This window comes from Halichoerus grypus, chromosome X, assembly GCF_964656455.1.
Source record: "Halichoerus grypus chromosome X, mHalGry1.hap1.1, whole genome shotgun sequence".
NCBI classification, from domain to species: Eukaryota; Metazoa; Chordata; class Mammalia; order Carnivora; family Phocidae; genus Halichoerus; species Halichoerus grypus.
This window is the reverse complement of record NC_135727.1, coordinates 131,305,561-131,333,185: the sequence shown is the minus strand read 5'-3', so window position 1 is coordinate 131,333,185 and position 27,625 is coordinate 131,305,561. Positions and strand designations below refer to the sequence as shown.

Sequence of the window (27,625 nt, the reverse complement as noted above, 5' to 3'; positions counted from 1 at the left end):
CTCGCCCCGAGAAGGACAACCGTGTCCTCGGGGCACAGGAAGCGCCCGCCCGCTATCGGCCACCCCCGCGGCCACCTGTCCCCGCCGCCGACACACCCGTGTGGCTTGGCCGCCCGGTCAAGGTGCGGAGGGCGATAAGCACACAGCAGCCCGAGGTGACGGGAAGGACTCGGCAACCACGGGGCGAGGCCGTGTGAGCCAAAGAGAGAAGTTTCTGCCGTAAATACGCACTCGGGCTGCGCCCATGAGCTGGATCCGGGAGCCTCCGGTTTCGTGCACGGATTTTAAGTTAAAAACTGGAAGCTGGGAACGCAGCCCTAGCCCGTGCCGGGCACCCGCAGGTTGTGGAACGGACAGGGCAGCTGTGTGCCTCAGTGGGTCCGGGACCGCCCGGCCAGGCCAGGCTTCCTGGGGCTGGGGGCTGGGAGCTGGGGCCAGAGTGAGGGGCCCGGGGTGAGTGCTTAGGGTCGAGAGAAGAATAAGGAAGAGCATTATGATGATAGGAGCATCCTGCACTGGCCGTGACAAATGACCACCAACTGGGGGCTTAAACCCACGGGGATTCATCCCCTCCCAGCTCTGGAGACCAGAGTCTGAGGCCCAGGGGAGGTCCTCCCTGCCTCTTCCAGCTTCCGGGGCTCCAGGCGTCCCTCCCGTCTCTGCCTCTATCTTCATGTGGCCTCTCCTCTCTGTGTGTCTCCTCTTCTGTCTAAGGACACTGGTCATTGCATTTAGGGACACCTGGATGACCCAGGATGAGCTCATCTCAGATCCTTCACTTCATCACATCGGCAAGGACCCTATTTCCAAATAAGGCCCCCTTCCCAGGCTCCAAGGGACCTAAATCTGGGCAGGCACCATTCGGCTCAGCACAGTTACGGAAGCTGTTTATTTTCCAGGGCCCCTGAGTGGCTCAGTCGGTTAAGCGTCCGACTCTTGATTCCATCTCAAGTCACGATCTCGGGGTCCTAACAGTGAACCCCACGTCTGGCTCACACTCTGGGCGTGGAGCCTGCTTGAGATGCTCTCTCTCTCCCTCTGCCCCACCCTCTGAAAGAAAAAAACTATAAGTAAATTAAAAAAAAAATAGAGTTTATTTGGGGAGCAGAAAATTGCAGAAGGGGTTTGCATCTCCCTGACACAGCGTGCCGGTGAGGAGCAAACGCCCGCTTTCCCCGGAAGCAGCAGGCGTGCAGCCCGAGGCATCTCGGGGAGAAGGAGCGTGTGGGGGGAGCTTCTGCACAGAGCGGAGGGCAAGCCTCAGTGATGTGGGCAAGGTTGTCCCAGAGCCTGGTGATCTCAGAGCAAGGAGCATCCTCCCCCTTCTGGGGGAGGGGCAGAGTGTTTGCCGGTTGTGTTTTTAGCCGGGAAAGTTCACCAGGGAAGCCTTTCATCTCGAGGGAACCACACAGAGGAGGACGGGGTAGGGGGGTCATGCAACCACCTGATCCTAGGACAAGGCCAGCCTCAAAGCAGAAAGTGGCCCTGAAGCTCCCCGGGGACGCCTAGGGGTGCACGCAGCTGGGTGTCTGCAGGACCTCAGAGCTGACAAGGTGTGTCGGATGCACATTTCACCTTGGCTCCTGCCCTGGGCTCTCGGAGGAGCAGGACTGTGGGTCCTCCCCAGACCCCTGCACCGGCCACGTAAAGGACTCCTACATGCTGGGTCCTGGGTCCTCCTGCAGCTCGGAGACCCCAGTGCAGGAGGACCCACCTGCTTCTCTCTGAGCCACAGACCATCATCCACGCTGGCACATTGAAGGGTGCATTGCGGGGGTGCGGCGGCCAGGAGTCCGAGACCCCCCAGACTGAGTCCTCCCTCCCTAAGAGGCCCTCAAGGTGCCCCCTCCCATCCTGGACCTGCCTTCATGACGGTCCTGCTCAGACCAGGCTGTCGACCCCCCAAATCACGGGACGTCTTAATTGGGAGGCAGGCGTTGCAGAGAAAGGAGGCATCGTCCTCAGGTAACGTGCAGGGAAGACTGGATAAAATGCCTCTGGTCTTCCCAAGAAAGAGGCTCCGGAAATGCTTCGGAATACCAGGGGCGAGTCCGTGTGAACAGGGTCTGGGTTGCGTGGGGATGGGGGGCCTCACCTCCCGCCCCCTGATGGAACAGGTGGACGCAGAAGAGTCCATGATGCGGGGCCACGGGTGACGGCTCAGATCACGTTACTCCTTCCAGTCCCCCTGCCCCATTGGAAACGCGTACCTGGTCGCAGCACCACCAGACAGAAAGACAAATCATTTCCTCCTACATAAGCATATTGAAAACATTAATATGCGTGAGTACACCGGTACATTCATATTAATTAATAAAAATATTAAGAAAATAAAGTGTTTATATAATAATTAATAGATACTAATTAATCTCAACATTAATATAGTGGATATTAATATAGTGGATAGAATACATTAGTGTGCGTGTGTTATATTATAATAATGTACTATACGTAATACATAGTTTGTGTTTTATAGAATACATTTTAACATAATACAATAATATATAATACAACATAATAATATATGATATAATAATATATAATACAGTAATATATAACACAATAATATATAACATAATGAGATATAACATAATATAATGTCGGGGCATCTGCCACCTCTGTGGGCCCCTCAGAGGTGCCCATCTGACCACCTGTGAGGACCCACCTTCCCCCAACAGCCATGAGGCTAAAGCTGTCATTTGCCATCCCCGGGCCAGTGTGCCCAAGGGTTTCTTATGAGCCCTGTCCTCCTCCCGCAGCTGACCACATCCCCAAGCGAGCCTGGTGTGTCCCCAAAGGGCTCCGTGCGCAGGTGCATCTTGCTGGGTGGAGAGGCTCTACTCGGGGTCTGCCCCACCACGCAGCTGTGCCTCCCGCCTCACCCACTTTCCCTTCCCGCTTCCTGTCTTCTGTTCCTCTGTTCCCCCAGGTGCACTCCCCGTCCTTGCAGGGCTGCACTCTCTGTTCACGACGGAAGCTCTCGCCACCCCCACTCCAGACCCCCACTGCTTGCTTGGTCCTGCTTTTCCACTTTCTGAAATCTGGAAGTCTTTGGTTGTCTGGCCATATACCAGCACGGGGGACTTTGGGAAGCATGGAGCAAGAAGGTGGGGAGCGAGCGGGGTTCCCCAAGCGAAGTTAAAGACGTTCTAGAATCCGGAGGGAAGAGGTCTCGCGTTTGCATGGACAGATGCCTTCGTGGCTGGTGTCTGGAGGGGGCCACCATCCTCAGCCCTGCCAGGATCCCCGGTCCAGGGACCCTCCAGAGACTAAACCTGCAGTTTTGTCCGGGGTTATGGCTGACGCTAACCTGGCAGCCGGCAGTGGGGAAGGCGGGAGGGAGGAAGGAGCAAACAGAGAAACAGACCCAAAGCCCCTCTCCGGGTCGGGGAGGTGATGTTCGGCCCAGCAGGTGGATCTGAGTCCTTCCCTGGTTCTGGCCACACCGTCCTTAGCAGAGTCCTGAGCCGCAAGGAGGTCGGTGTGTTGTGACCCGGGGTGCAAACTCCTGACCTCAGCTTTGCCTCCTTAATAATCCTCGGCAGCTTCCACTTCTGCCCAAGGAGAACGCTTCGTCCCACGACACTCCCAGGTTCCCACGGACCCTGACAGGCCCCCCGTCCCAGCCCTGTCCTTCGCTGGCCGCTCTGTGACGCTGGCCCTGGGCCTCTCCCCTACCTCCCCTCCGTGTCTTAGACACCTGCAGCCGGGCACCTGCTGCCTGGGGCATCTGCAGGACCTGGCTTCAAATGCCCCCACCCAGACTTTTGCATCTGAGCTCCATGCCCAGGGCATTTGGATGCACGCTGCCCCGGAAAGGGGTCCAGCCTGGGGCTCAGCGGGGCGGTAGCGGCTGCTTTCTCCTCTGTGTGGCCGTGCCATGGGGGAAGCCCGTTCTGGACTCACTGCCACGCATGAGCCAGTCAGTCCCCTCTGTCACATCGCTTCCCCTCTGTGTCTCCGTGTGTCCTAGACGCACACCTGTCATTGCATTGAGGGCCTCCCTACTCCAGCATGAGCTCATCTCAGATCCTAGACTCGCTTAGGTCTGCAAAGACCCTTTTCCAGAATAAAGTCCGTGTGAGTGGATCAGAGCTCCGGAGCCGCTGAGGAGCTGGTGTGTTCTCACAGGCGTGAGCGGGTGAAGAATAGCGGTCAGCCCCTGTTCCCGAATGGGGTCTGTCCAGCAGGGGCTGAGCACAGGGCCATTGCTGCTGGAAATAAAGCTGGAGGCCGCTTGCCACCTGAAGGGCTGCATTTGACCCTGGGCAGCATCCTCTCCGGGGACCTAGGGTCCTAACCAGGGACTGTCTCCGGGGGCACAGACGGGAGAGCGTTTCCCGGGGACCTGGCGGGAAGACGGCGCAGGAACCCTCCACCCAGCCACTGGTGTGTGCGGCGTATACTCCCCGATGCCAGGAAGTTGCCCAAGCCGGCCCTGGATGGTGAGCAGTAATTAGGATTGTAACAAAGAGGAACACGCAAAGAGAAATGAGAACAGGAAAATAAGCTTTGAAAGAAAGGGGACTTATTCCAGGGAAAGTACACAGTCGCTGACCCCGGCTTCGAGGGAAGAGACACACACAGACACGGGGACGGGGTTCTCGACCCGGTCACCGACCTCCTCCCCACCCCACCCCCGCCCACCCGGAGCCCCATTGGGTCTGGGTTTTAAGGGTGGGGCCCCTGGTCATGACCATAAAAACGCTGAGAAGGGAGAGCCAGCTTCAGTTTCTCTTTGGGGACATTTCCTCCAGCACATTTGGGAGGAGGACCCACAGAGAGGAGTCCGGGGTCTGGATTCCAGCCCCCCTCCCCAGGCCAGCTGTCTTTCCCACGGGGGACCTTCGCCGCCGTCCAGGTAAGACCCCCGACCCCCGGGAGGGACGAGGGGCATTGGGATGCGGCTTGTTCCAGCCACGGTGCATCTCCCTTGGGCACGGCACCCGGGATCCGAAAGGGTTACAGCATCTAAGGATGCAGGAGACGGCGCGAGTATCCACCCGGGATGGGGGTGACGGCCATGCTTGCATGCCGACCGGCTGGGCGTGCTGAGCTGCACAGAGTAGGGGATGAAGATGGAGTTCCAGCACGCTGTCCTGTTCCTTGACGTGGTTCTTGGAAAAGCGTAAGCGCACGCATGGGGCTGCAGTGCTGTGGGGTCCACGGAAGGCTGGTGCGAGGCGAGCACGGCGGCTCGTTCCTGACGTCCAGCACAGCCTGCCGGGGAGCTGCTGGGGCTGGGGGCTCGGACCGATCAGGAAGCACAGATCCCTTGCAGGTGCATTATGCACAACGGCCCATGTGTGCACGAAACATGCTCCATCCACACAGGGGAACAGGACTCAGCCCCGCAAAGGAACGGAGGTCTGACCCCTGCCGCCCGGCAGACGGAGCTCCAGGACACGATGCGCCGCGAGAGAAGCAGACGCACGAGGCCCCACCGTGCGTGATCCCACGGACTGAAAAATGTGCACAACAGGCAGATGGACAGAAAGTGGGTCAGTGGCTGCCGGCGCTGGGCAGGGGACGGGAACTGAGAGCTCATGCCCACGGGGTTTCTTTTAGCTGCATGGAATGTTCTGGAGCCAGAGAGAGGTGGAGAAGGCACCAGATGCCCCCAGAGTTACATTTTTAAAAAGATTTTATTTCAGAGAACAGAGAAGACAGAGAGAGCGAGCATGAGCGGGTGGGGGGCAGAGGGAGAATCAGGCTTCTCGCTGAGCAGGGAGCCCCAACTCAGGACTGTATCCCAGGACCCTAAGATCACGACCTAAGCTGAGGGCAGACGCCTCACCGACTGAGCCACCCAGGTGCCCCTGAGTTGCATTCTAAAAGGGTGACTTTTATGGGATGTGCATTTCACCTCAATAAAAAATTAATAGATACATTTTTAGGGGATCCTGGGTGGCTCAGTCGTTAAGCGTCTGCCTTCGGCTCAGGTCATGATCCCAGGGTCCTGGGATCGAGACCCGCATCGGGCTCCCTGCTCCGCAGGAAGCCTGCTTCTCCCTCTCCCACTCCCCCTGCTTGTGTTCCCTCTCTCGCTGTGTCTCTCTCTGTCAAATAAATAAATAAAATCTTTTTGAAAAATTAGATATATTTTTTCAAACGCGGATGCCTGGCTGTCACCCCAGGACCCCCCCTGAGAGGATCCCGTGAAGAGCAAGATCCTATAGGGTGACGATGCCAGACGGGAACGCCGAGGACCTTGTTTGGGGCGGCCCTTGTCTCACTCTAGGACGCACACCCCGGGCCCCTCCTCTGGGCTGGCGGTGGACTCCCTCCGAATGGGGGCTCCAGACCCCCGGACATTCATGGCCACATCGGCACCCACCCTGTCCGACCGTCTGCAGCCGCATGCCGGCTGTCTTCAGTAACTGACGACAAGGCCCGGGCCGCTCTGTTTAAAACTCTGATCTTTTCCCATCGTGCACCGAACTTTGATGCATGTGGTTTACGGTGAATATGCGCTGGGGGGCCCCCCAGGAAACTTGGAGCCTCACGCCTCTCTGCCCACGTGCTCATCCCGTATTACGAATCGACTACAAAACACCTGTTCCTGGGCACCTCCCACCTCCCTCCCTCTCCTGGGGAAGGGGCCTCTCCGGCGTGCTCCCCGGTTTCGCAAGAAGCACTTTCACTATCAGGTTGTGCAAGAGTTCACATTTGCTGGAAATCATTGTCTGCCCTGTTGTCAAGACGGGAAATCTCCTTGCAGCCCCAAGGCTGAGCTCAGGGGAGCAGATGAGACCCCCGGTGGGGTCCATGTTGGGTCCTGTGATGGGGGCTGTGAATGCCTGTGACAAGACCAGGCGAGTCTGAGGCCCCAGCTCCTTGATCCTGGCTGAGATTTTCCAGATGGAATGGTGTGCAGGAGGCACATTTTGTGGGCAATTCTGAGGGGCACAGAGGGCTAGCCCCAGGCCACTAATGGTGTTTGCCAATGATGATATGGTGGGGAGGAATGGGGGCCCATCAGGAGACCCTGTTGCTGATGGTCCCAGTGGGGGCAGGAGCCTGGCCACCCAGGTGAAGATCCCAGAGAGCCAGCCCAAGGAGGGAGGCTTCCTGGGGACCCTGGGAAGGTCCTGACCAGGGCGTTGGGACCACGCAGGGTTCAGTTACCGTAACTCTGCCCATTCAGGAAATTCGATCTGTGTTGACTTCCCATTTTTAATGACACTTCCTTCCAGTGCTTTGTCATGGCAGTGTTTCCCGGTACCACGCGTTGAGTGTGCTTTCCTGGTTTCTGCCTGAGGCTGGAGCCAAGAGCATGCTCAGACCTCAGGGTGCAAGTCTTTAAAGGCAGGCTGACATACACACAGGGATGCCCACACATGCACACACACACACACAGGACATGCATAGGTGCATGCATACACACATGCACACATGTGTACGCGATGCAGGCACCTATGCACACATGCACACGTGTGTACGTGAATGCAAGCACATGCACATGGATGTACGTGAATGCACACAAATGGACATGGGTATACGCAAATGCACGCACATGTACATATGTGTACACGAATGTGCGCACATGCACATGGATGTACGTGAATGCACACAAATGGACATGGGTATGCGCAAAGGCACACACATGTACACATGCGTACACAAATGTGCGCACATGCACATGGATGTACGCGAATGCGCACACGCCCACACACATGCACATACCCAGAGCCTTCCCTCCTGGAAGGAGCTCCAGGCTCGCGAGCAGTAGCTTCCCTAAGTTCACCCTCCCCCGTCCCACACTCTAACTGTGCCTTCTCTTCCAGCACACGCCCTCCCTGCCGTGGGAGCCACATCGCTATGGCCTTGGTGTGGCTCACGGTGTTCCTGACGTCTGTCTGCGGTCTGCTGCAAACGGAGGAAGGTAGGACGAAAACCCAGCTGTGCTCTATGGCTGTGTCAGGTGTTTTGTTGTTCAGTTAAAGTCCGTGTCAAGACCATTATAGATCCACTGGCAGCTGTAAGAGCTAATGCAGAGACTGCCCACGTGCCCCTCACCCCATCCCGCCAATGGGATCGCCTTGCAATGCTGTCACGGTACAATCTCATAGCCAGGATACCGACTGTGATCGGGTCAAGGTGCTGAGCATTTCAATGTAGCTCAAATGCAAGGATGCATCACCTACCTGGGTCCTGAATCATTATTCCAGTGCGAAATGGGGTTTCACCTGTGTCTCCCCTTCCTGGGTGGGGTCATGGGAACAGCATTGGTTATGGGCTGACCTGTGTCCCCACCAAGGTCCTCCCTGGAAGCCCTCACCCCCAGAACCTATAAATGTGACTTTGTTTGGAGATGGAGTCCTTCCTGATGGAATTAAGCGGAGATAAGGCCATCAGGGTGTGGTCCTAATGCAACAGGACAGGCATCCTTATAGGAAGGGAACGTGTAGCCACAGACATGTGCCTGAGGAGAAGGCCATGTGTGGCAAAGTACGGTCTCCTTGCCTTCCATGTGGCTCATATGATATTGCATCATGATGATGGGGAATAATGAGATCATTCAATGAAGGATAATGAGATTCCATAGTAACCGGAAGTAATGAGATGAGAAGATGCTGATTACAATCCCCGAGCCATCTGTGCCCACTTCTGACTGTCACAGTCTGGTCAGACCCAGGGGACAGGGGCGGCTGATGGGCATGCAGCAGGAAATGTCCCAGGGAGCCAGTTGGAAGCCAGTGAAGCCCAGTACAGAGCACAGAGCGTTGACTTAGCCCGGGTGCGGGCCCTGAGTGCGCCCAAGGCCACGAGGAAGACGGTGCTGCTAATGTCTCTGAAGGTTCACACTGACCTGCAGGAGTGTCCGCATGGAACCCAGTCGCCGTCAGGAATTTTCCAAGTAAGCGGCGGACCTGAGACAGAGGCCATCTGCATGTTTTCCACGCCGGGTTCCCATGGCACACAGACGTCGGCCGAGCTCGGGGCCCCAGGCACGATAGGTTCTCCAGGAGTCTGGGAGCGTACCCACCTGGTGGTTGCGTCAGTCCAGAAGATGTTAGCTGTGGTGACAGCCACAAGATTTCATAACCCCTTAGACATTTATTGCTTCCTCAAATAGGGGTGGAATTCAGATGTTTTGTGGGGGACAGAGAGGAAGGGATTATTCTTCTGAAGGCTGCTATTTGAGTCTGCGTGGGCGGCCAGAATAAAATACCATGGCCTGGGGGGCTTAATTTATGTCTCGCAGCTCTGGAGACCAGAAGTCTGAGATCCAGGCCGCACATGTCTGCTGGGATCCAGGCAGGGCTGCTGAGATCCAGGCGGGGCAGGGCCGCTGAGATCCAGGCGGGGCAGGGCTGCTGAGATCCAGGTGGGGCAGGGCTGCTGAGATCCAGGCGGGGCAGGACCACTGAGATCCAGGCGGGGCAGGACCACTGAGATCCAGGCGGGGCAGGACCACTGAGATCCAGGTGGGGCAGGGCTGCTGAGATCCAGGCGGGGCAGGACCACTGAGATCCAGGTGGGGCAGGGCTGCTGAGATCCAGGTGGGGCAGGACCACTGAGATCCAGGCGGGGCAGGGCCGCTGAGATCCAGGTGGGGCAGGACCACTGAGATCCAGGTGGGGCAGGGCCGCTGAGATCCAGGTGGGGCAGGGCCGCTGAGATCCAGGCGGGGCAGGGCCGCTGAGATCCAGGTGGGGCAGGGCCGCTGAGATCCAGGCGGGGCAGGGCCGCTGAGATCCAGGCGGGGCAGGGCTGCTGAGATCCAGGCGGGGCAGGACCACTGAGATCCAGGCGGGGCAGGGCTGCTGAGATCCAGGTGGGGCAGGACCACTGAGATCCAGGCGGGGCAGGGCTGCTGAGATCCAGGCGGGGCAGGACCACTGAGATCCAGGTGGGGCAGGACCACTGAGATCCAGGCGGGGCAGGGCTGCTGAGATCCAAGTGGGGCAGGACCACTGAGATCCAGGTGGGGCAGGGCTGCTGAGATCCAGGTGGGGCAGGACCACTGAGATCCAGGCGGGGCAGGGCTGCTGAGATCCAGGTGGGGCAGGACCACTGAGATCCAGGTGGGGCAGGGCCATGCTCCCTCCAGAGGCTCCAGGGGAAGGTCCTTCTTGCCTCTTCCAGCTTCTGGGGCTTGAGGCGTCCCTGGGCCTGTGGCCGCATCCCTCCCATCTCTGCCTCCGTCTTCATGTGGCTTCTCCTCTGTGTCTGTTCGTGTCCAAATGTCCGCTCTTAATAAGGACACCAGTCACATTGTGTTAGTTTCTGCACTATTCAAGAACGACCCCATCTTAATTAATTAACACCTGCAATGACCCCATTTCCAAATAAGGTCCGATTGTGAGGTCCTGCAAGTTGGGACTCCAACATGAATTTTGAGGGGACACAGTGTGACTCAGAACAGGTGGTTTTGCCCCAGATATTTACTCCAAGATCCAGGGTCCTTCAGCATCTCCAGGAGCATTTATGGGTGAGAACTGGAAGTACCGTCATGTCTCTTGTCGAATTTTGTGGACTAGAACCCAGTCACATGGCCACACCCCATGCCCAAGGGGCTGGGAGATGTGGGATGTCTGGGAAGGGAAGGGGCTTCCCCTACTTCTCAGCCTGACACCCCCAGGTCTGCGCATTATCTTTGATTTGCCTGTCTTGTCCTGGGGCAGAGTCTGCTGCCGCCTTTGCAGTCACTTCAGGCCTGAGGGTACTCTAGGATCGCTGACCACAGGTAGGAAGTGAGCTGCTTTCTAGGAACCGAAGGCTGAAGGAGGCAGCTGATGCAATAAAATTTTCACATCTTCCCTCCTAAGCTGGAAGCCCCCTAAAGCTTCAACGTTGGCCAAATTGCATTAAGAGGTGCCATTGGTACAGTACTAGGTGGATTAGAAGTGTTGAAACCAGACGCCTTGCCTTGTTCTGGTCTTAAGGAGAAGTGGTTAGTCTTTCACCGTTGAGTCTGAATTAGCTCAAAGATTTTCATAGATTTATCGGGGTAAGGAAGATTTGTTCCATTCTTAGTTTGCTGAGATTTCTTAATCCCAAATGGTTGTTAAGTTGGGTCAATTTTTTTTTTTTTTTCTGCTTCTATGGAGAAGATCATTAGTTTCTGGTTAATGGGGATGATTTATATTGATGGTTAAAGAAACCTTGCATTCCCAGAGTAAATCTCATAAGGTGTTACCAGGTTTATGTATTCCTAGATTTTTTTTACTAATATTTTCTGAAGGGATTTGTGTCTATGTTTATAAGGGGTGTTGGCCTCGAGTTTACTTTTAATATCTTTTATTTTGATATTGGGATAATGCTGGCCTCCTAAAATGAATCAGAAAATATTTCCCATCACCCCCCCTTTCTTTTTTGAACTTTTGTGCACATGATACTATTTCTCCCTTAAATATCTGTTAATTTATATACATTTATATTATTTATAAAAATAAACTAAAATATGATAAAATATACTAACATTAATATTTACTACTTCATCCTTCATATCTGTTTTAATGATATTTAATGTGTTGGCAGGACTGAGTGCAAATTTTGAAGCATAAGACTCTTTTTTTTTAAGATTTTATTTTATTTTATTTTATTTATTTATTTGACAGAGAGACACAGCGAGAGAGGGAACACAAGCAGGGGGAGTGGGAGAGGGAGAAGCAGGCTTTCCGCGGAGCAGCGAGCCTGACTTGGGGCTCGATCCCTGAGTCCCAGGATCATGACCTGAGCCGAAGGCAGACGCTTAATGACTGAGCCACCCAGGTGCCCCTGAAGCATAAGACTCTCTTAAGAGGGTGTTATACACAACTGATAAATTATTGAACACTACATCTGAAACTAATGATGTACTATGTTGGTTAATTGAATTTAAATTAAAAAGGAATCTATCAAGAATTACATTTTCAACTTAAAAGATATTTCTCCAAATGATTTTTTTTTTTTTATTATGAAGGAATAAATTGTCCTTATATGTTAGAAGAAAATAATGGCAGAAACCAAGGTGTTGATATGGTTTGGTCTTGCTTATGAAACTAAGGCTGTTGATCTTGATAACTAATCACGATGCTTACAGTTTATAAACTCTGTGAACGTTTATGAAAGTCATATCCTGTAAGTCCTTGAAAGGAGTCACAGATAAAATCTCACCAAGTGTTTGTTGTAGCTTTACAGACTTACTGGCAAAACATGACTCAGTAGCGCCTTGGACATGGGCAAGCAAGTCTTTGATCAGATATGTTGAGCTCTGTGGTCTGCCACTAGAGACCCCCTTTCCCAGGGACCTGTGGCAGGAATGCGTGAGCTTTGATTCCATTTCAAAACATAATCAGATGTATGTGCTCACGGAGTTTTTCCAGCAATGTCAGAATTGCTCCAACAGCCTGTGAACCGTGGAAGGTCATGAATATCATTCTAATGGCCATGCCTTATATTTTCAAAGTAGAACAAAAAAAAAAAGAAAGAAAGAAAGAAAGAAATGCATCTTCGATGGCCATTGGTAACCACTAGTCCCCAGAATCGTTGACCTTGAGAGACGTATGTAAGCCAGAATTTGTTCTCAGTTCTCAGGGAAAGTAACATGGTCACAAAAGGTACATTTAAGATAAATGGGGATGGCCGGGGCGCCTGGGTGGCTCAGCCGTTAAGCGTCTGCCTTCGGCTCAGGTCATGATCTCAGGGTCCTGGGATCGAGCCCCACATCGGGCTCCCTGCTCGGCGGGAAGCCTGCTTCTCCCTCTCCCTCTGCCCCTGCTTGTGTTCCCCCTCTCGCTGTGTCTCTCTCTCTGTCAAATAAATAAATAAAATCTTTAAAAAAAAAAAATAAGATAAATGGGGATGGCAGAAAGTGACCAGCTTTACCCAACTCTTGGGGTTTTTTTCCTCCATCACTGGGAGGGCAGGCTAATGAGAGGAATAAGGCTCTGCCAGGTCCCGGGAATCTGTGTCTGTGTAGAATTCTGCTTCCCGAGGTTGTCAGTGAACTCGGTGGGAGGAAGTTCCCATGGCGGTAAGGGTTCAAACAACCGCAGTATTTCTTCTAACTCTGACCTCTAAACATTTCAGATCCCAATTTACCGATTAAGAACCTAAGGATGGAGCCGGGAGAAAGGAGATTGACCTGGGACCTCCATGGAAATGTTTCTGAAATTCTGTGTTTCATAAATTCAAAACTTATCACTAAGGTAAACCATCTTCCCTGTACTTGGCACAATGGAGCTTCCGTGACTTTCGGGAACTTAAGAGCTAGCAGAAACCTAGGGCCAAGTCCGACTCAAACATCACAGAGGCGGGGGTTCTACTCTGGGCTTGGGTATGGAATGTGGGGTGAGAGTCTATTTCCGGAACCACAGCTCAGGGTTCGCCGCCTGTAGGATGTCCAAGATGGTGTCCCTGGAGAGCGTTGGTGAGAAAATGTGTTCAGGGATTGCAGGTAGGGAGCAAAACCCAGCTGAAAGTGAGTGCTTGCTTTCCCGCCATCTCCCGCCTCTCACCCAAATCCGGTACTGTGTCATCTTCCGAGGTTCAGGGGTCTTGAGAACTGTGACAGATCCCATGGGTGGGCTACGGTGAGAATACAATACATTCACAGCTCATAGAGTCTCATGAGGAAGAGGCACCGGTCAACTTCCTTGAGAATAAATTTGCTGTCTTGAGATTATTCCTGATTTAACACAATAAGTCACAACCTGGGCCCCCATAACAAATACCCTAGAGGAAGGGGCTCATACACCACGCATTTATTCCTCCCAGTCCTGGAGGCTGGGAGTCTGAGATCCAAGTGGGGCTGAGGCTGGTTCCTCCTGAGACCTCTCTCCTGGGCATGTAGACACACTATGTTCATTCTCTGTCCTCATGTGGTCATCCCTCTGTGCATGTCTGTGTCCTCATCCCCCTCTTCTTATAAGGACCCCAGTCCTATGGGATCAGGGCCCACCCTACTGACCTCATTTTACCTTAATCCCCTCTTTAAAGACCCAATGTCTAAATACAACCACTTTCTGAGGTCCTGGGGTGAGGGCTTCATCATGAATTTTGGGGGACACAATCCAGTTCATGACAAGCCTCGGTGGGATTTCATTGGAGCTTGGCCAGTTGACTCTAAACTCTCTCTGGAACAACGCAGGCTACAGAAGAACCAAGAAATGTTGATAAAGAACACTAGTGATCAGGAATTTGCCTTTCCATGATGTCTCCAAATGTGCTGAGAAGCTATGATTATCCAAAGTATCAGATTGACAGAATGCATGGATGGATTAAAGAAATGGAACAATCTGGAAGCAGAAGCATGCATTGGCGGCAGGTGGGGGTAGGGTGGATTTTAACTAAGACGGTATTTCAAGTCGATATAGAAGAGATAGAGTGTTGTATGCATGAAGTCAGCACAATTTCCAAAATGCACTAAAATTAAGTTGGATTCCTACTTCACAACGTCCGTGCACGTGAATTGCATGTAGGAGAGATCTAGATATTTTTCTCAGTACCGAAGATGTAGAAGGAATTGCTGAGGACTGTTTCAAGATACTGGACCCTGTTGTCATTCCCTCATCCGCTGTTGGTTTTCCCTAACTTGAATTCATTTCTGTTTTGTTAATGGTCTTTGCGTTTTTGTCCAGTTTTCCCATGTATCTATGCTACTTGAACGTTACGCTCTTGGCCAAATGGGTAAATATTGTGTTGAACCATTTGGTTTGGTGTGTTTGTCCTCAATGGAGACGGGTTCCCCTTCTCAGTGGGTGGAGTCTCTCCCTCTCCTGTTTTCATGATCTGCATACACGAGGACCTCCATCCTTGGGCTGCCAGAGAATGCTCAGAAGCAGTGCTCAGCACAGCTATGGCAGGTTTGGGAAAACACTCGTCTACCCCACATTCTGCCGTTCTGAACTTCCTTTTAGAAGCCTTTATGGAACCCGAGTTCCTCGGACAAGAGACAGTGACTGTGTTTATGAGCCTCACGTGAATTATCCAAGGAAGTTTTAGATCAGTGCCGAAAACTGCACAAAGGCGCACATTTTCCCAGAGCTTCAGATGCGTTGTGTTAATACGTATTTAACAACCAGTCTGGTTGAATCTGTTACAAATATGATTAACTAGATAGAGGTCTTCTTCATTTATTAATTACAATTTCCACCAACTGGGGGCGCTGGCTGGCTCAGTTGGTAGAATGTGCGACTCTTGATGTCAGGGGGTCGTGAGTTTGAGCTCCACGTTGGGTGTAGAGATGACTTAAAAAGAAAATCTTAAGAAAATAACCTTCTGCTTATTAATCCATTCGGAGCCTCACATCATTTTTTATTTATATTAACTTACTATATAATACAGGTATGAAGCTGGAATTCATCATGAGCTTGATAAATATTTTCCTTTCATTTTTGTTCCATGTGACGTTCTATTTTTATTTCCTCATTTTCCCAGCTTTTCCATGCCAATTTCATTTATCATTCGATCCTTAGAAAAGGGTCGATTTATTCATAATGGAATTCCTTAAATGGAATATTCATTTATTTATTCATAAATGGAATTATTTATTTATTCATAAATGGAATTATTTTATAGAAATTTTTGTACAGTTTTAAACAATTGATAAACTTCACTTTTTTTCCAGAGCAGTGTGAGGTTCACAGGAAAATTGAGAGGAAGGTATAGAGCCCCCAACCCCTTGCCCCCACACAGGCACGGCCTCCCCGCCATGAGCCTCCCCACCAGATGGCACAGTCGTTACCACTGATGAACGTGCTTGGACACATCATCCTCACCCAGAGTGCACAGTTTATCGAAGGGTCACTCTTAGTGTGTGATTTGATGACTTTCAACAAATGGAGAATGATACGTTTTATACAGAACAATGTCACTGCCCTAAAAAAAAAAAATCCTGTGCTCCTCACCTGTTCACATCTCCCTCCCTCTCCACCAACCAGTAATTTATACACCGTTTCCGGTTTGTCGACCGCCACAAAATAAATTGCTGGGGTTTTGATGAAAATTGCATGGAATCTATAGAGCAAGTCCTGGAGACTTATGGTTTTGTTGGTGTTGTTATTGTTGTTGTTGTTGTTAAATCTGAATATCATCAGCATGACACTACGTGTGTTCTTTCAACAATGAATAAATGGTTCTCTCTCTCTCTCAGGCCATCGACAACAATCGTCACTGCCAGTTCCGCGTACTTCCCTTATGTGAAGTGAAAAACTTCACCATCTCCTTGACCAAAGGCCCACCGTTCTTGATGGGGATTCAGTATCCTCTGCAAGGTGAGGGGAACGTGTTCCTCTTTGGGTTTTGTTTGCTTTCTGTCATTGGTTGGTCATAGGAATACAAAAACCACGACTTTTAGCTTGGGTGGACCTGCAGGGAGTGGGGAAAAAAAAAAGCACACAACCCTAGGGCATCACGTATGCAGGAGGATTTCATTCGTAGGACCTACTTGAGTTGAAGGTGTGCAAATGCATAACAGATGAGTGGTCGGCGGTGGGGGCAGTGAGGATGGACAGGAGGGAAGGGGGTGAGGCAAGAAAAGGACCATCTGGGGGCTCTTGGGGGGTGAGACTGTCCTGTATCTTGAGCATATGGGTGTTGACATCCGGCTGGAGACACCACACAACCGTGTTTTCCAGGGGTTATCATTGCGGGAAACTGGTTCAAGCCTCCACGGGATAGCTCTGTATTTGTCCCTGTAACTGTGTGTGTGAAAGGCGATTTGCTCTTCTTTTCACCTCCTTTGCAAGTGCAGAAGGAAACCCTGGGGCGGCCGCACAACGTCTGGACTGCTGGGTGCACGACGTGGACTTCCTGACGTGCAGCTGGGAGGTGGGCAGGGAGGCCCCCAGTGACGTCCAGTATCGCTTGTACTGGCAGGAGCTGAGGTAGGTGTGGCCATGGCACGGCTGGGCTCTCCCCGGGCACATGGGGCCACTGGGTCATTCCTGGGTGCTCCCTCCTTGCCGAAGGACCCACAGGGAGCAGGAGTGTCCACATTACGAAACGGATGATCGGGGGAAACACGTCCGGTGTCATTTCAATGATGTGTCCAGATTGCCGAAACAGCTCCAGATCCTGGTGAGAGGCACAAGCCATGGCGCCAGGATCCCCTGCTTGGACCGTTCTGTCGAATTATCAGAAATTGGTGAGTACAGGTCAAGGACATGGCTCTCAGGCTGCACCCTCAGCTCTGGGATGCTGGTGTCTGAGCTGAGGGGGCCGTAAAAAAATAATCCCAAATAGCTGGCTGAAATGACACATGATTTCTCACGGTTCTGGAGGCTGGAAGCCCGACCTTAAGGGGCCCGCAGATCTGACTCCTGGTGAGGGTCCCTCTTCCTGACTTGCACTTGGCAGCCTTCTCACTGTGACTTCACATGGGTAACGACAGAGAGAAAGAGAGCTCCGTTCTCTTTTGCTTATACGGACCCGAGTCCATCATGGGGGCCCCACCTTCATGATGTCAGGTAACCCTAATTACCTCCCGAAGGCTCACCTCTGAATGCCATCCCACTGGGGGTGAGGGCTTGTGCATTTGAGGATGACATGTGTTCAGCTCCTAGCAGTGGCTATGAGCTCCTTGCACCTAAGGAAGTAACCTGCTTGCTTCTGGAACATTCCTATAACACACGGGACACATGCCTCCGTCACAAGTCTTGGGGAGGGGTGAGAGTCATGCCCACAGCACCTGTCAAGGCCCTGCATTGATATGCCAGTGGGTTTCTGGAACACAAACCCCATCGTAACAAAGCTATGTCGCCATCCATTTTCTTTAACTGGACCCCTCCCCAAATTGTGACACCTTTCAGCCTCTGGGAGCCTGGGCCTGCCTTGGCGGGTCCACGTGGGGTAAGGAAGCACGTGGCCGGCTACGCGAATTGAGACGTGGTGCAGGGGCGAAAAAGGCAAGGCCTCTTGCTTGAAAAGCAGGGGGGCTCTTCCTTTGTCTGTGGCCTCCCGCCTCTTGAGCTCCATGCTGTGTTTTATTGGCACTGGTTGGATGCTGTCCCTCTGACGTGGGGCCCTCACTGGTACATCCAGACCGTGTCCAAGACCACCTGCACCTCCATGCACGCTCCCACCTGGACCCCTGTGTCCTCACCCCAGCTCCCAGCAGGGGTGGGAGGAGACAGTGGTTAGTGCAGTGGGGTGGTGGGTGTGTGATAGCCCGGTGGGGATGCACGGAGGGGTCAAATGGGAACTGGGGGCTCCGTGTCCCCATTGCATGCTCCGTTATTCCCCAGGGACACAAATTCAAAAATGCCTGTTGTCCCCCCAAAAGATGTGTCCACATCTTGGCAGCTGTGAATGCCACCTTATGTGGAAATAGGGTCTTTGCACTTATTACAGACAGACCCTAATCCAATACGGCTGTTCCCTTACAAGAAAAGGAGGACACACAGAGGCCAACCCAAAGACAGACAGGAAGGCTATGGGAGGCCATAGGGGTGATGTGTCTATAGCCCAGGAACGCCAAGGATCGCCAGGAGCCACCCGAAGTGGGAACGGGGCCTGGAACAGATTCTCCCTCTGAGCTTCCAGAAGGAACCAGCCCCGTGGACACTTGGATTTCAGATTTCTGGTCTCCAGAACTGTGAGAAGACATATCTCTATGGTCCAACACACCTGTTGGTGGTGTACCAGGCAGCCCTGGGAAATGAATACAATAACGTTACTAGCAATTTCAACATGGCGCCAGGAGAGCATGGACCCAAGCCTGGGGCCATGTGCAAGGACATCAGTCACACACAGCTCTGTGCTGGGATGGGCCAGGTTCAGGCTGGCAGGGGTGGCTGCTGAAGAGTGTCCCGGATGTTGCTCGTTGACACCAAGAGAATCGGGCCGTGGTGCTTTATTATTTCCCAGTTGGTATCTTCATAAATGATCCCAAACTGTGAGGCTTAAAGCACAGGACTTTATCCCCCAGCTCTGGAGATCCAGGCGGGGCAGGACCGCTGAGACTCAGGCGGGGCAGGACTGCTGAGATCCAGGCGGGGCAAGACCACTGAGATCCAGGCAGGGCCGGGCTGTGTTCCCTCCTGAGGCTCCAGGGGAGGGTCCTTCCTGCCTCTTCCAGCTTCTGGGGCTCCAGGTGTCCCTGGGCTGGTGGCCGTGTCCCTCCCACCTCTGCCTCCGTCGTCACGTGGCTTCTCCTATGTATCCGTGTCTCCTCTTCTGTCTCTTGTAAGGACACCTGTCATTGGATTTAGGGCCACCGTGATCTAGAAGGACATCATCTCAAGATCCTTCCCTTATTATACCTGCAAAGACCCTGTTTTTAAACAAGATCCCCTTCACAGGTTTTAGCGATTTGACATGGATGTACCATTTGGGGGTGACCATTCCCCTCCCTGCAGAGCTCTGTAGAAAGTGACTCACATCTCACCCTGACCCTGGCCCTCTCTCCCACAAGGAGCCATAGGTCTACAAGGGGACCCTGCCTGTGCATGTTATATTGCGACCGGAGCCTTTCAGCCCACAGGCAGGCAGGATGTGAGCACTCTGCCCAAAGTCGGAGGGGCTGGTGGGTAACCCTGCTCCCTCGCCTGGGCTGGGTGGCTCCTAGCAGGCGGGTTCTGGGCTGTCTCCTGGGTTGTTCCCCAGCAGGACTGACCCACCTGCCTTTGGGGTGCCCCTGCCTTCCTGGCCTCACTCTCCTGGCCCTGCCAATGGGCGCGTCCTCCGAAGCAGGCGTCATGCCCTGTCTCCTGCTTCTGAGGGGACAAGTCCATTGGTGGGGTGGGGGTGGGGGTGTCCCACAGTAAGGTGGCCACAGATGGGCAGGGCCTGGTTGGCTGCAGGGAGGAGGGAGGGGAGCTGGTTTCGAGACTATTTTGTGGATGGATTCTGTGCATCCTCCTGTGGTAGAGGCAGGACTGAGGGAGCCTGGGGGCAGGGTGACATCATAGATGGGGGAGGGGAGAGGGAGGAAGAAGAGGGCCAGCAGAGAGGAAGAGCAGGTGGGTTGCGGGGAGAGGAGGAGGTGGAGGAGACCCGGAGCTGGGGACGGCCCTGTAGTGAGCTTTCAGCCAGGGATCCAGGTGGAACACCACTGCAGGCAGGTGAGGACCCGGGGCTGGGCTCCCAGTGGAGGTCGGACCTGGGGTGTAGTTTCAGACGTGGCCATGTAGGAAGCTTGGTGAAACCATGGAGTCAGGGGAGGCTGAATGCCCAGAAGGAGGGCAGAGGGCAGAGCACCCGAACAGGGACGGCCAGGAGGGTCCCAGCAGCCAGAAGGCAGGGCAGGACGCCCGGGGAGGACCTGGCTACAGCACGCGGGGTCTGGGGAACACGAGGAGGGACAGATGTTTCTAGGAGTGCAGCTGGCCGGCCAAGGGCTTTGGAAATGGGACTGACCCTGCGCAGGGTGGGGAGTGGGCCAGGCTACCGGCCACACAGGCCTGAAGGAAGGAGGGAGTCCACGCGTGCAACAGGCTTTCCTCCCTCTGCCGGAGGACAGTGGAATTATGGCCAAAGGGAAAAAATCAGGTGTAGACCTGGGGGCGTCCAAGGCACAGACCTGAAGAGTGCTTTCCAGAAGGGTCCCAGGGTGGGTGGGGGTCTCTCACAGGCTCCTGTCTGAGCAGCGAGACCTAAGGCTAATTCAAGTGGATAGATATCTCAACATATTTTGTCATGCATCTGTATTGATATTTTGCCCATTCTTTAACCTTGGAAGGACCTTTTCCTCTCCTTCCCATCACCCTAAATTTCTATGAAGCCTGTTTTCAAAGTATCTTCTGGGAGTGGGCTGGGGGGATGTTGATTTGTTTTACTCATAAAAGTCTCTTTGTTTTTTTTTTTTTTCCCCTGTCCTAGAGAGATTAAGTCCACCCAATATCACTGCAACGTGTAACAAATCATATTCGATGATGGAATGGAAAGCGTCAAGCCACGTCAATCTCAGATTTGAGTATGAACTTCAAATACAAAAGGTAAATGCTTGTTGTAGCTGGCAAGTCTAGATTCTCTAGAATCTGTACCCCAAAGCTTTGGAGGCAGATAAAACATACACACAAAAAAATATGAATAAAAAAAAAAAAGTTTTTAGTCTTTTAAAAATAAACACAAATAAAAATAAAGTAAAAAAAATAAATAAAAATAAAACTGAAGTAAATTTTAAATAAAAAAATAAAAACATAAACCCTACATAAAAATGAAGAGTGTTAACACACACACACAAAAAAAACCTGAAAAAAACTAAAGATCATGTAAGCTTTTGTATGTGTGAAAATCATCAAAAGAAAATATACAAACCCTAAAAAAAATTTAGCTTTAACAAAAGAAACAATGTTGGCTATTCAAAACACAGAGGTAAAATTGAAAATGCACGTCACAGATGGAAGAAGCCAGGTGCGTATTTATCTGTCAAAGGACTCATGTTTGGGATGGATAAGAAAGGCTTCCAAGTCAATACCAAGAAGACAAACAACCACAAGAAAAAAAACCAAAGGGCAAGAAGTTGAAACAACCACTTCCCCAAAGATGTATTCATGCCCCATAAACACATGAAAAGTTGCCACAGAAATGCAAACCACAGGGAGGGGCCGCTCTCCCCACCCCTCAGATTGGCTAAAACGACAAAGTCTGGCCAAACCAAGGGTGGGTGAGGGTGTCACCCAGTTGATTACAACACTTGCTTGTCACAAACTGGTGACCATTTAAAATGATGTATGTGGCTTCTTCTTCTCTGAGATGTCCCTTGTGGATGAACATTCTCCGTATTGTAAGAGCCAGGATAAAATCATATCCTTTTAAGAAAAAATGGCACAGGCACTTTGGAAGAGGCTTTGGTAGTATCTCGTGGAGGCAGCCATTCCCGTGCGGGGTCTGGCTCTGAGAATAATGAAAACATAAGCCCACCAAAGTGGGGACGTGCGTGTTCATAGCAGCTGAGTTTGGGAACAACCCAAGAGAAGGGATGAACAAAAGATATCCGCGCTGTGGAGTCCAAACCCCCAGTGAAGGTGAGCCAGACTCGAGGTCCACCCTAGAGGATCCCATTTATATACAGAAGCATAGAACATGCAGAATGATCTATAGTGAGTGACACACGTGTGCTCTGGGTGTGTGCAGGGAGGAAGGCATGACAGAGGGGCGCAGGGAAATTCGGGGGTGACGGGGTCGTTCCTTACCTGGAACGCTGAGGTGGTTTTATGTGCACAACATTTCTCAAAGCGCACCAAGTCCTATGCTTCCTGTGGTTTGCTCAAGGAAATTATGCCTGAATAAAGTTATCTTAAAAAATGATCAAGTATGGGGGCGCCTGGCCGGCTCAGTTGGGGGAACGTGCGACTCTGGATCTCGGGGTCGTGAGTTTGAGCCCCATGTTAGGTGGAGAGACTATGAATAAATAAACTTTAAAAAATTATAAGTCTATAAGTTAAAAGAAAATGACAAAATGTTCTGAACTAATTAGTATTTCATACTCAGTTATTAAACGTATTATGTTTCTTTACTTCTTTGTATATTTATTATTTATATTCAACTAGTGATTATACCTAATGTTTCTGTAAACCTGAAACTGCTTAGAAGGATAAAGGTTATTAATTCTATTAAAAAAAAAGACGAGGTATTTTTTAGTTAATCCCTCCTTTATACTCATATTTATTTATATATGATATTGATCGTTTAGACTCAATCCCTGATTATTTTGTACTCGGTTTCTGTATAAACCTAAAAGGGCTCAAACAAGGGCCTTCGTCAGGTGACAGCATCAGACACCCACCAATTTCCACTCTTGTTTTGTAGGGCAGCGATCCCGCCTACACAGAGAAGGTGAGTGTCCCTGACCCTCCCTGAACTGGGCATCACAAATGTGTTTTTCTTACTGTCCAGCCACTCCGCGGTGCCCGACTCTGTGTGGGGGCCCCGCTCACCCACCCGGCAATCTCCAGGAGTCTGTGCTGAGGGGAAACAGCTCGGAGATGAAGCTCTGTCTTCACGTGGCTTCTCCTCTGTGTCTGTCTCCGCTTCTGTCCCTTGTTAGGGTACCTGTTATTGGACGTAGGGCTACGCCGATCCAGGATGAGGTCATCCTGAGATCCTTCACGTAAGCACATCTGCAAAGACCCTACTTTCAAAGAAGGTCCCGACTACAGCCTCTGGGGGGAGGGGACATATCTTTCTTGGGGAGCGGGGTGGGGAGGTCACCATTCATAAGTTGGCAGGGCCCCATGCAGGGCACAACACCCACTCATGTCACCATAGTCTTGGCCTCGTTGAGGGTGTCCCCGGGTTCTTTACCTCCCAGTGCTGACGAAGAACATTTTTGTTTGGACACCAAGAGCCTGGGCTGAGAAAGGTAGGGGGCTCCAGGATCTGGGCCCCTCTGAACTGCAGGCATCTTCCGTGATCAAGGCTGGTCAGGTTTGCTCTCTTGGGGGGCCTGTTAGCTCCCCTGGTGGGGGGACATCTGCCATTACTCGTGTCCCGGACTGGGGGTTTTAAAACACAGCTCTGTTCTCTCCGGGTCCGGGAGACCAGACGTCCGAGATCCAGATGGGGCAGGACCTCATTCCCTCTGGAGGCTCCAGGCTTTTCTCCCAGCCTCTGGGGCTCCTTGGCATGATGGCAGACCATCATGCACACGGTCTTCCCCCGGTGTGTGTGTGTGTGTTTCTGTTGCCAAATTCCCCCTTTCCATAACCACACCAGTGGTAATGGATTACAGCCCCCCTACCCAAGCGGCCCTCTCCTTAACTGATTGCATCTCCTCCAACCTGTTTCCAAAGGAGGGCAGCTTCGGAGGCGCTGCGGGGTGAGAACGTTCACGCACGAGTTTGGGGGAGGACCCACTCCACCCACGACAGGGCCCCGTTGTCTCCCTGCCAACCGGGAACAGCCTTTCCTTCTTTCCTTTGCAACCTCAGCTCCAGGAAAACTTCTTCCAGATTCACAATCCCGGGAACTACATGGCGAGACTAAAGGTGAAAGGTTTCTTCCGCAACACGTGGAGCGAGTGGAGTGTCCCCCAGTACTTTGGTGAGTGGGGTGCCCTTTCACCTCTCCCTCGTGTGCGCTGGACGCTGGGGGGCCCCAGCCCTGGTCAAGGAAGCACAGACCCCTCGCACGCTCAGACGGGCTATTCATCCCTGCTCTTGGATGCTCTGCCGCCAAAGGAGCCGGGATCGAGCTCCACGTGCTTCTGTGTCCCCAAAGACGGCTCTGAAGACAACAGCTGACCCTGCGCCTTGTGCTCACCCCATGGGGGGGGCAGTGAGGGGGAGGAACAAGACCCCCAGTTAGAACCCCCATGGCTTGTTGTGAGCAGGCACACGACTTCCTCTTTTATCCAACATGGTCCCTGGCATGGCTCTTGGGCCTGATTAGAAGGATTTCCCCCAAAATAAGAGCTGCCATTTCTCCCTGACCTGTTCTGAAACCAGACCCTCCTCCTTGCCTCCCCCAAGGACGTCCTGTTTCAGAGGTGGCGCATAGGAAACCTTGGTCACGGGGCAATAATTGCAATTGCAATAATGCAATAATAATTGCAATAAATGACCACACGTTGTGGGGGAGGGGGGCTTAAAACCCCACAGGAATCCATCCTCTTCTAGCTCTGGAGACCAGAGTCTGAGATGCAGGCGGGGCAGGGCCGCTGAGATGCAGGCGGGGCAGGACCGCTGAGATGCAGGCGGGGCAGGGCCGCTGAGATCCAGGAGGGGCAGGGCCGCTGAGATCCAGGAGGGGCAGGGCCGCTGAGATCCAGGCAGGGTAAGACTGTGCTCCCTATGGAGATTCCAGGGGAGGGTCCTCCCTGCCTCTTCCAGCTTCTGGGGCTCCAGGTGTCCCTGGGCTTGTGTCACCGTCCCTCCCATCTCTGCCTCCATCCTCATGTGGCTTCTCCTGTGTCTCTCTGTGTCCAAATTTCCTCTCTTTATAAGGACACTCGTCATTGGATTAGGGCCCATCCCATTCCACTGGGACCTCACGTTTACTTGATTCCATCTGCAAAGACCCTCCGCTGTGGGCTCAAATGTGTCCCTCCAAATTCACCTATTGAAGTCCTCAGCCCCAGGACCTCAGAATGAGACTGTATTTGGAGGTGGGGTCTTTAAAGAGGTGGTTAAGGTAAAATGAGGTCAGTAGTGCAGGCTCTGATCCCATAGGACTGGGGTCCTTATAGGAAGAGGGGATGAGGACACAGACACGCACAGAGGGACGACCCTGTGAGGACATGGGGAGAACACAGGGTCTACACGCCCAGGAGAGAGGTCTTAGGAGGAACCCGCCTCGGCCCCGCCTGGATTTCGGACTCCCAGCCTCAGCCACCCTGTCTGTGGGACCTGGTTGTGGCAGCCCCAGAAAACTCACACACTTTCCACAGGCCCCGCGGTCCCAGAGGGGAGCCTGAGGTCTTTGCAGATCGGTGCGTCAGGGGCTCCCCCTCCCGGCCAGGCTGCAGGGGAATGCTCGCGGTCTAGGACCAGGGCTCAGCTGCAAGAGGTGTGGGGCTTGCGGTGGGGGCCTCGGTGTTGCAGCGCTGAGGCCGGCCCCCTGTGCAGGGGGCCACTGTCCCCTCCTGGACGCGCCCGAGTGCCTGCTGCCTGTCGGGGAGCCCCTGGGGAAGGCTTCGGGGCTGGGTGCAAGCACCAGCCCTGGGACCTGCTGACGTGCCCCGTCCACCCTCTTCCGTAGTGTGCGACCTCGGGGAGGACTCGCAGCGGCCCTACTGGCTGTTGACCGCGCTGGTCTTGCTGGGAACACTGCTGGTCCCGGGGCTCGCGGTCGTGCTGTGTGGAAGGTGAGCGCGCCGCCCCCACGACCTCGCTGGCCTCCCCGCAGGGCACTGCTCCCCATCCCCATCCCCATCCACCCCTCCTGCCACCGCGTGCGTGTCGGATCTGCTGGACCGCGAGAGCCCCAGGGAGCAGGCTGCCGCCTCAAGCGTCCCCGTGGTCCTTCTGAGACATGACCCTGTTCTGGTCCCTGCCGCCCACGGAAAGCCAGAAGCTGGGGGCCGGTGCAGCATCCCCAGGACCCTCCCTCCTCAGACCCTTAGCTCAAGTGCCGGGTCTACAGCCAGGCTCACCTGCGTGTCCCCGCTGTTCGGCCTCTCACCCCTGGCCCAGATTCCCCATCCCCGACATCCTTCGGGGGGTGACTCTGGGAGCCGCCTTCCTCGTCGTCCTCCCCCTTCTCCCCTCCCCTCCCCCTTCTCCCCTCCCCTCCCCTCCCTCTTCTCCGTCTCTGCAGCAGGCAGGGGGCCAGCGACGGGGTAATCCTGACCTTTCCCAGATAGCAACTCCTGCCCCTGGGGCACCTCCCAAAGGCCAAATTGCGGAGCCCTGCCAGGTCCTGTCCCGCAGCGGGCCTTGGGGTCTGTCCCTGGGGGCTCTGGCCTCCGTCTGGCTGCACCCACGCCCCTCCCGGCCGCTTCAGGCGGAGCCGCCCAGCCCAGGGGCTCGGCGTTGGGCGTGGATGGTCCTCCTGCTCAGGTAGGGGCCGCTGGTCTGCGTGGAAGCCGTGGGGAGCGGCAGGGTCCTGGTGGGTGCCAGCAGCCTGGGGGCCGGGTGTGTGTGGCAGGGGCCGGGGTGGGGTGCACGGGCCCCAGCAGGAGATCAGCACTCGGCCCCTGCAGACCAGGATTGCTCCTGGCTGTAGGATCTGGGGCTGGGGGCAGGCAGTAGAGACCAGCCCCCCACCCACCCCCACCCTGGGACTGGAGTCCTAACTCAATCCCAGTGTCTGGGGGGCCCCCGAGTTCTGGATTCGGAGCCTGCGGCTCTGTCTGGCGTCCAGTGCCCCCCCAAGTTCTGGATTCGGAGCCTATGGCTCTCTCTGGGCCCCCCCCCCCCCGAGTTCTGGATTCGGAGCCCGTGTCTCTCTGCCCTCCAAGGTACTCAGTGTTGCAGAAGCTCTTCCCCCCTATCCCTCACATGAAGGACCCCATCACCGACAACCTTCAGAGCAGCAAGTTGGTACGTCCGGGCTTCTGCTGGGGGCGGGGTGGGTGGGTCTGGGACGCGGTGGCACAGCCCCTCCTGGGGAGCAGGATGCTTGTGTTGGCCCTGGCAGGAGGCAGGGGGAGGCTGCCGGGCGACGGTCACGTGAGGAGAGGGGCACTCGCCTGAGGCGCTCCGGCAGGTGGGCAAGGCCTGGAGCCCCAGTGACCAAAGTGCCCGGGACCGCTCAGGCCCCTGCGGCTTTTCGGGGTCGGGGGGTACCCTCGCTGCAAGACTACAGCTCTGCGGCTCAGCCTGGGACCCCCTTGTCCCCTGCAGGTGGCCTGGGAGGCCAGCAGAGCAAGCCGGGAGGACTGCCCGGTGGCGGAGGTGCAGGTTTTGGGGGAGATGTGACACGGGACGTCAGACCTCCTTCTCGGCACGGCCAGGTGCCCGCACGGCCTGGCTGCGGTTGGACCAACGGACAGCTGTATGGGGGTGGGCGGAGGGACACCCCAGTGCACGCTCCGCGGCGCCGCTACAAGCAAGGAACAAGAGTTGTGTCAGGCTCATTTCGTAAATAAACGCCGTGTCCACCCAGTCCCTGGCCTCGGGGAGTGGGGTACAGCCCGCCACGCCAGGCCCCCGGGGCCCCTCTCCTGCCTCCTGAAACGGGCCCCATCCAGATCGCCGCTAACAAGTCGGCCGGACTGGTTGGTCCGAGTCCCCGCAGCGGCCACGCCTGGTTCTCTGGTCTTCTCGCTGCGCTCAGTGTAAGCACCCGACACGGAGCAGCCGCCACGCAC

General features: G+C 53.9%; 1 protein-coding gene across 2 annotated transcripts; it reads left to right on the top strand.

Annotated features, from left to right (window-relative positions):
- Positions 1–4,509: 4,509 nt before the first annotated feature.
- Positions 4,510–27,419, top strand: IL3RA (interleukin 3 receptor subunit alpha). 2 transcript variants are annotated; one of them, XM_078064268.1, is made up of 13 exons: positions 4,510–4,861; positions 5,335–5,501; positions 7,788–7,885; positions 13,021–13,139; positions 16,085–16,205; positions 16,685–16,817; positions 16,902–17,077; positions 20,752–20,867; positions 22,684–22,710; positions 23,805–23,916; positions 25,573–25,678; positions 26,774–26,855; positions 27,159–27,419. In XM_078064268.1, the coding sequence occupies exons 2-13, from the start codon at positions 5,470–5,472 to the stop codon at positions 27,231–27,233; spliced, it is 1,197 nt and encodes a 398-aa protein (XP_077920394.1). In that variant the 5' UTR covers positions 4,510–4,861; positions 5,335–5,469; the 3' UTR covers positions 27,234–27,419. The 2 variants fall into 2 exon arrangements, with proteins under 2 accessions (XP_077920394.1, XP_035975167.1); XM_036119274.2 differs by lacking the exon at positions 5,335–5,501.
- The last annotated feature ends 206 nt before the right edge of the window (positions 27,420–27,625 follow it).

What these genes read in the sequence shown, in the direction of transcription:
- IL3RA (XM_078064268.1), top strand. Translation starts at nt 5,470, where the DNA reads ATGTGCACAACAGGCAGATGGACAGAAAGTGG. An exon ending in TTGTACTGGCAGGAGCTGAG is followed by an intron (nt 16,818 to 16,901) that starts GTAGGTGTGGCC and finishes TCCTTGCCGAAG; the next exon opens with GACCCACAGGGAGCAGGAGT. An exon ending in GCGGTCGTGCTGTGTGGAAG is followed by an intron (nt 25,679 to 26,773) that starts GTGAGCGCGCCG and finishes CTGCCCTCCAAG; the next exon opens with GTACTCAGTGTTGCAGAAGC.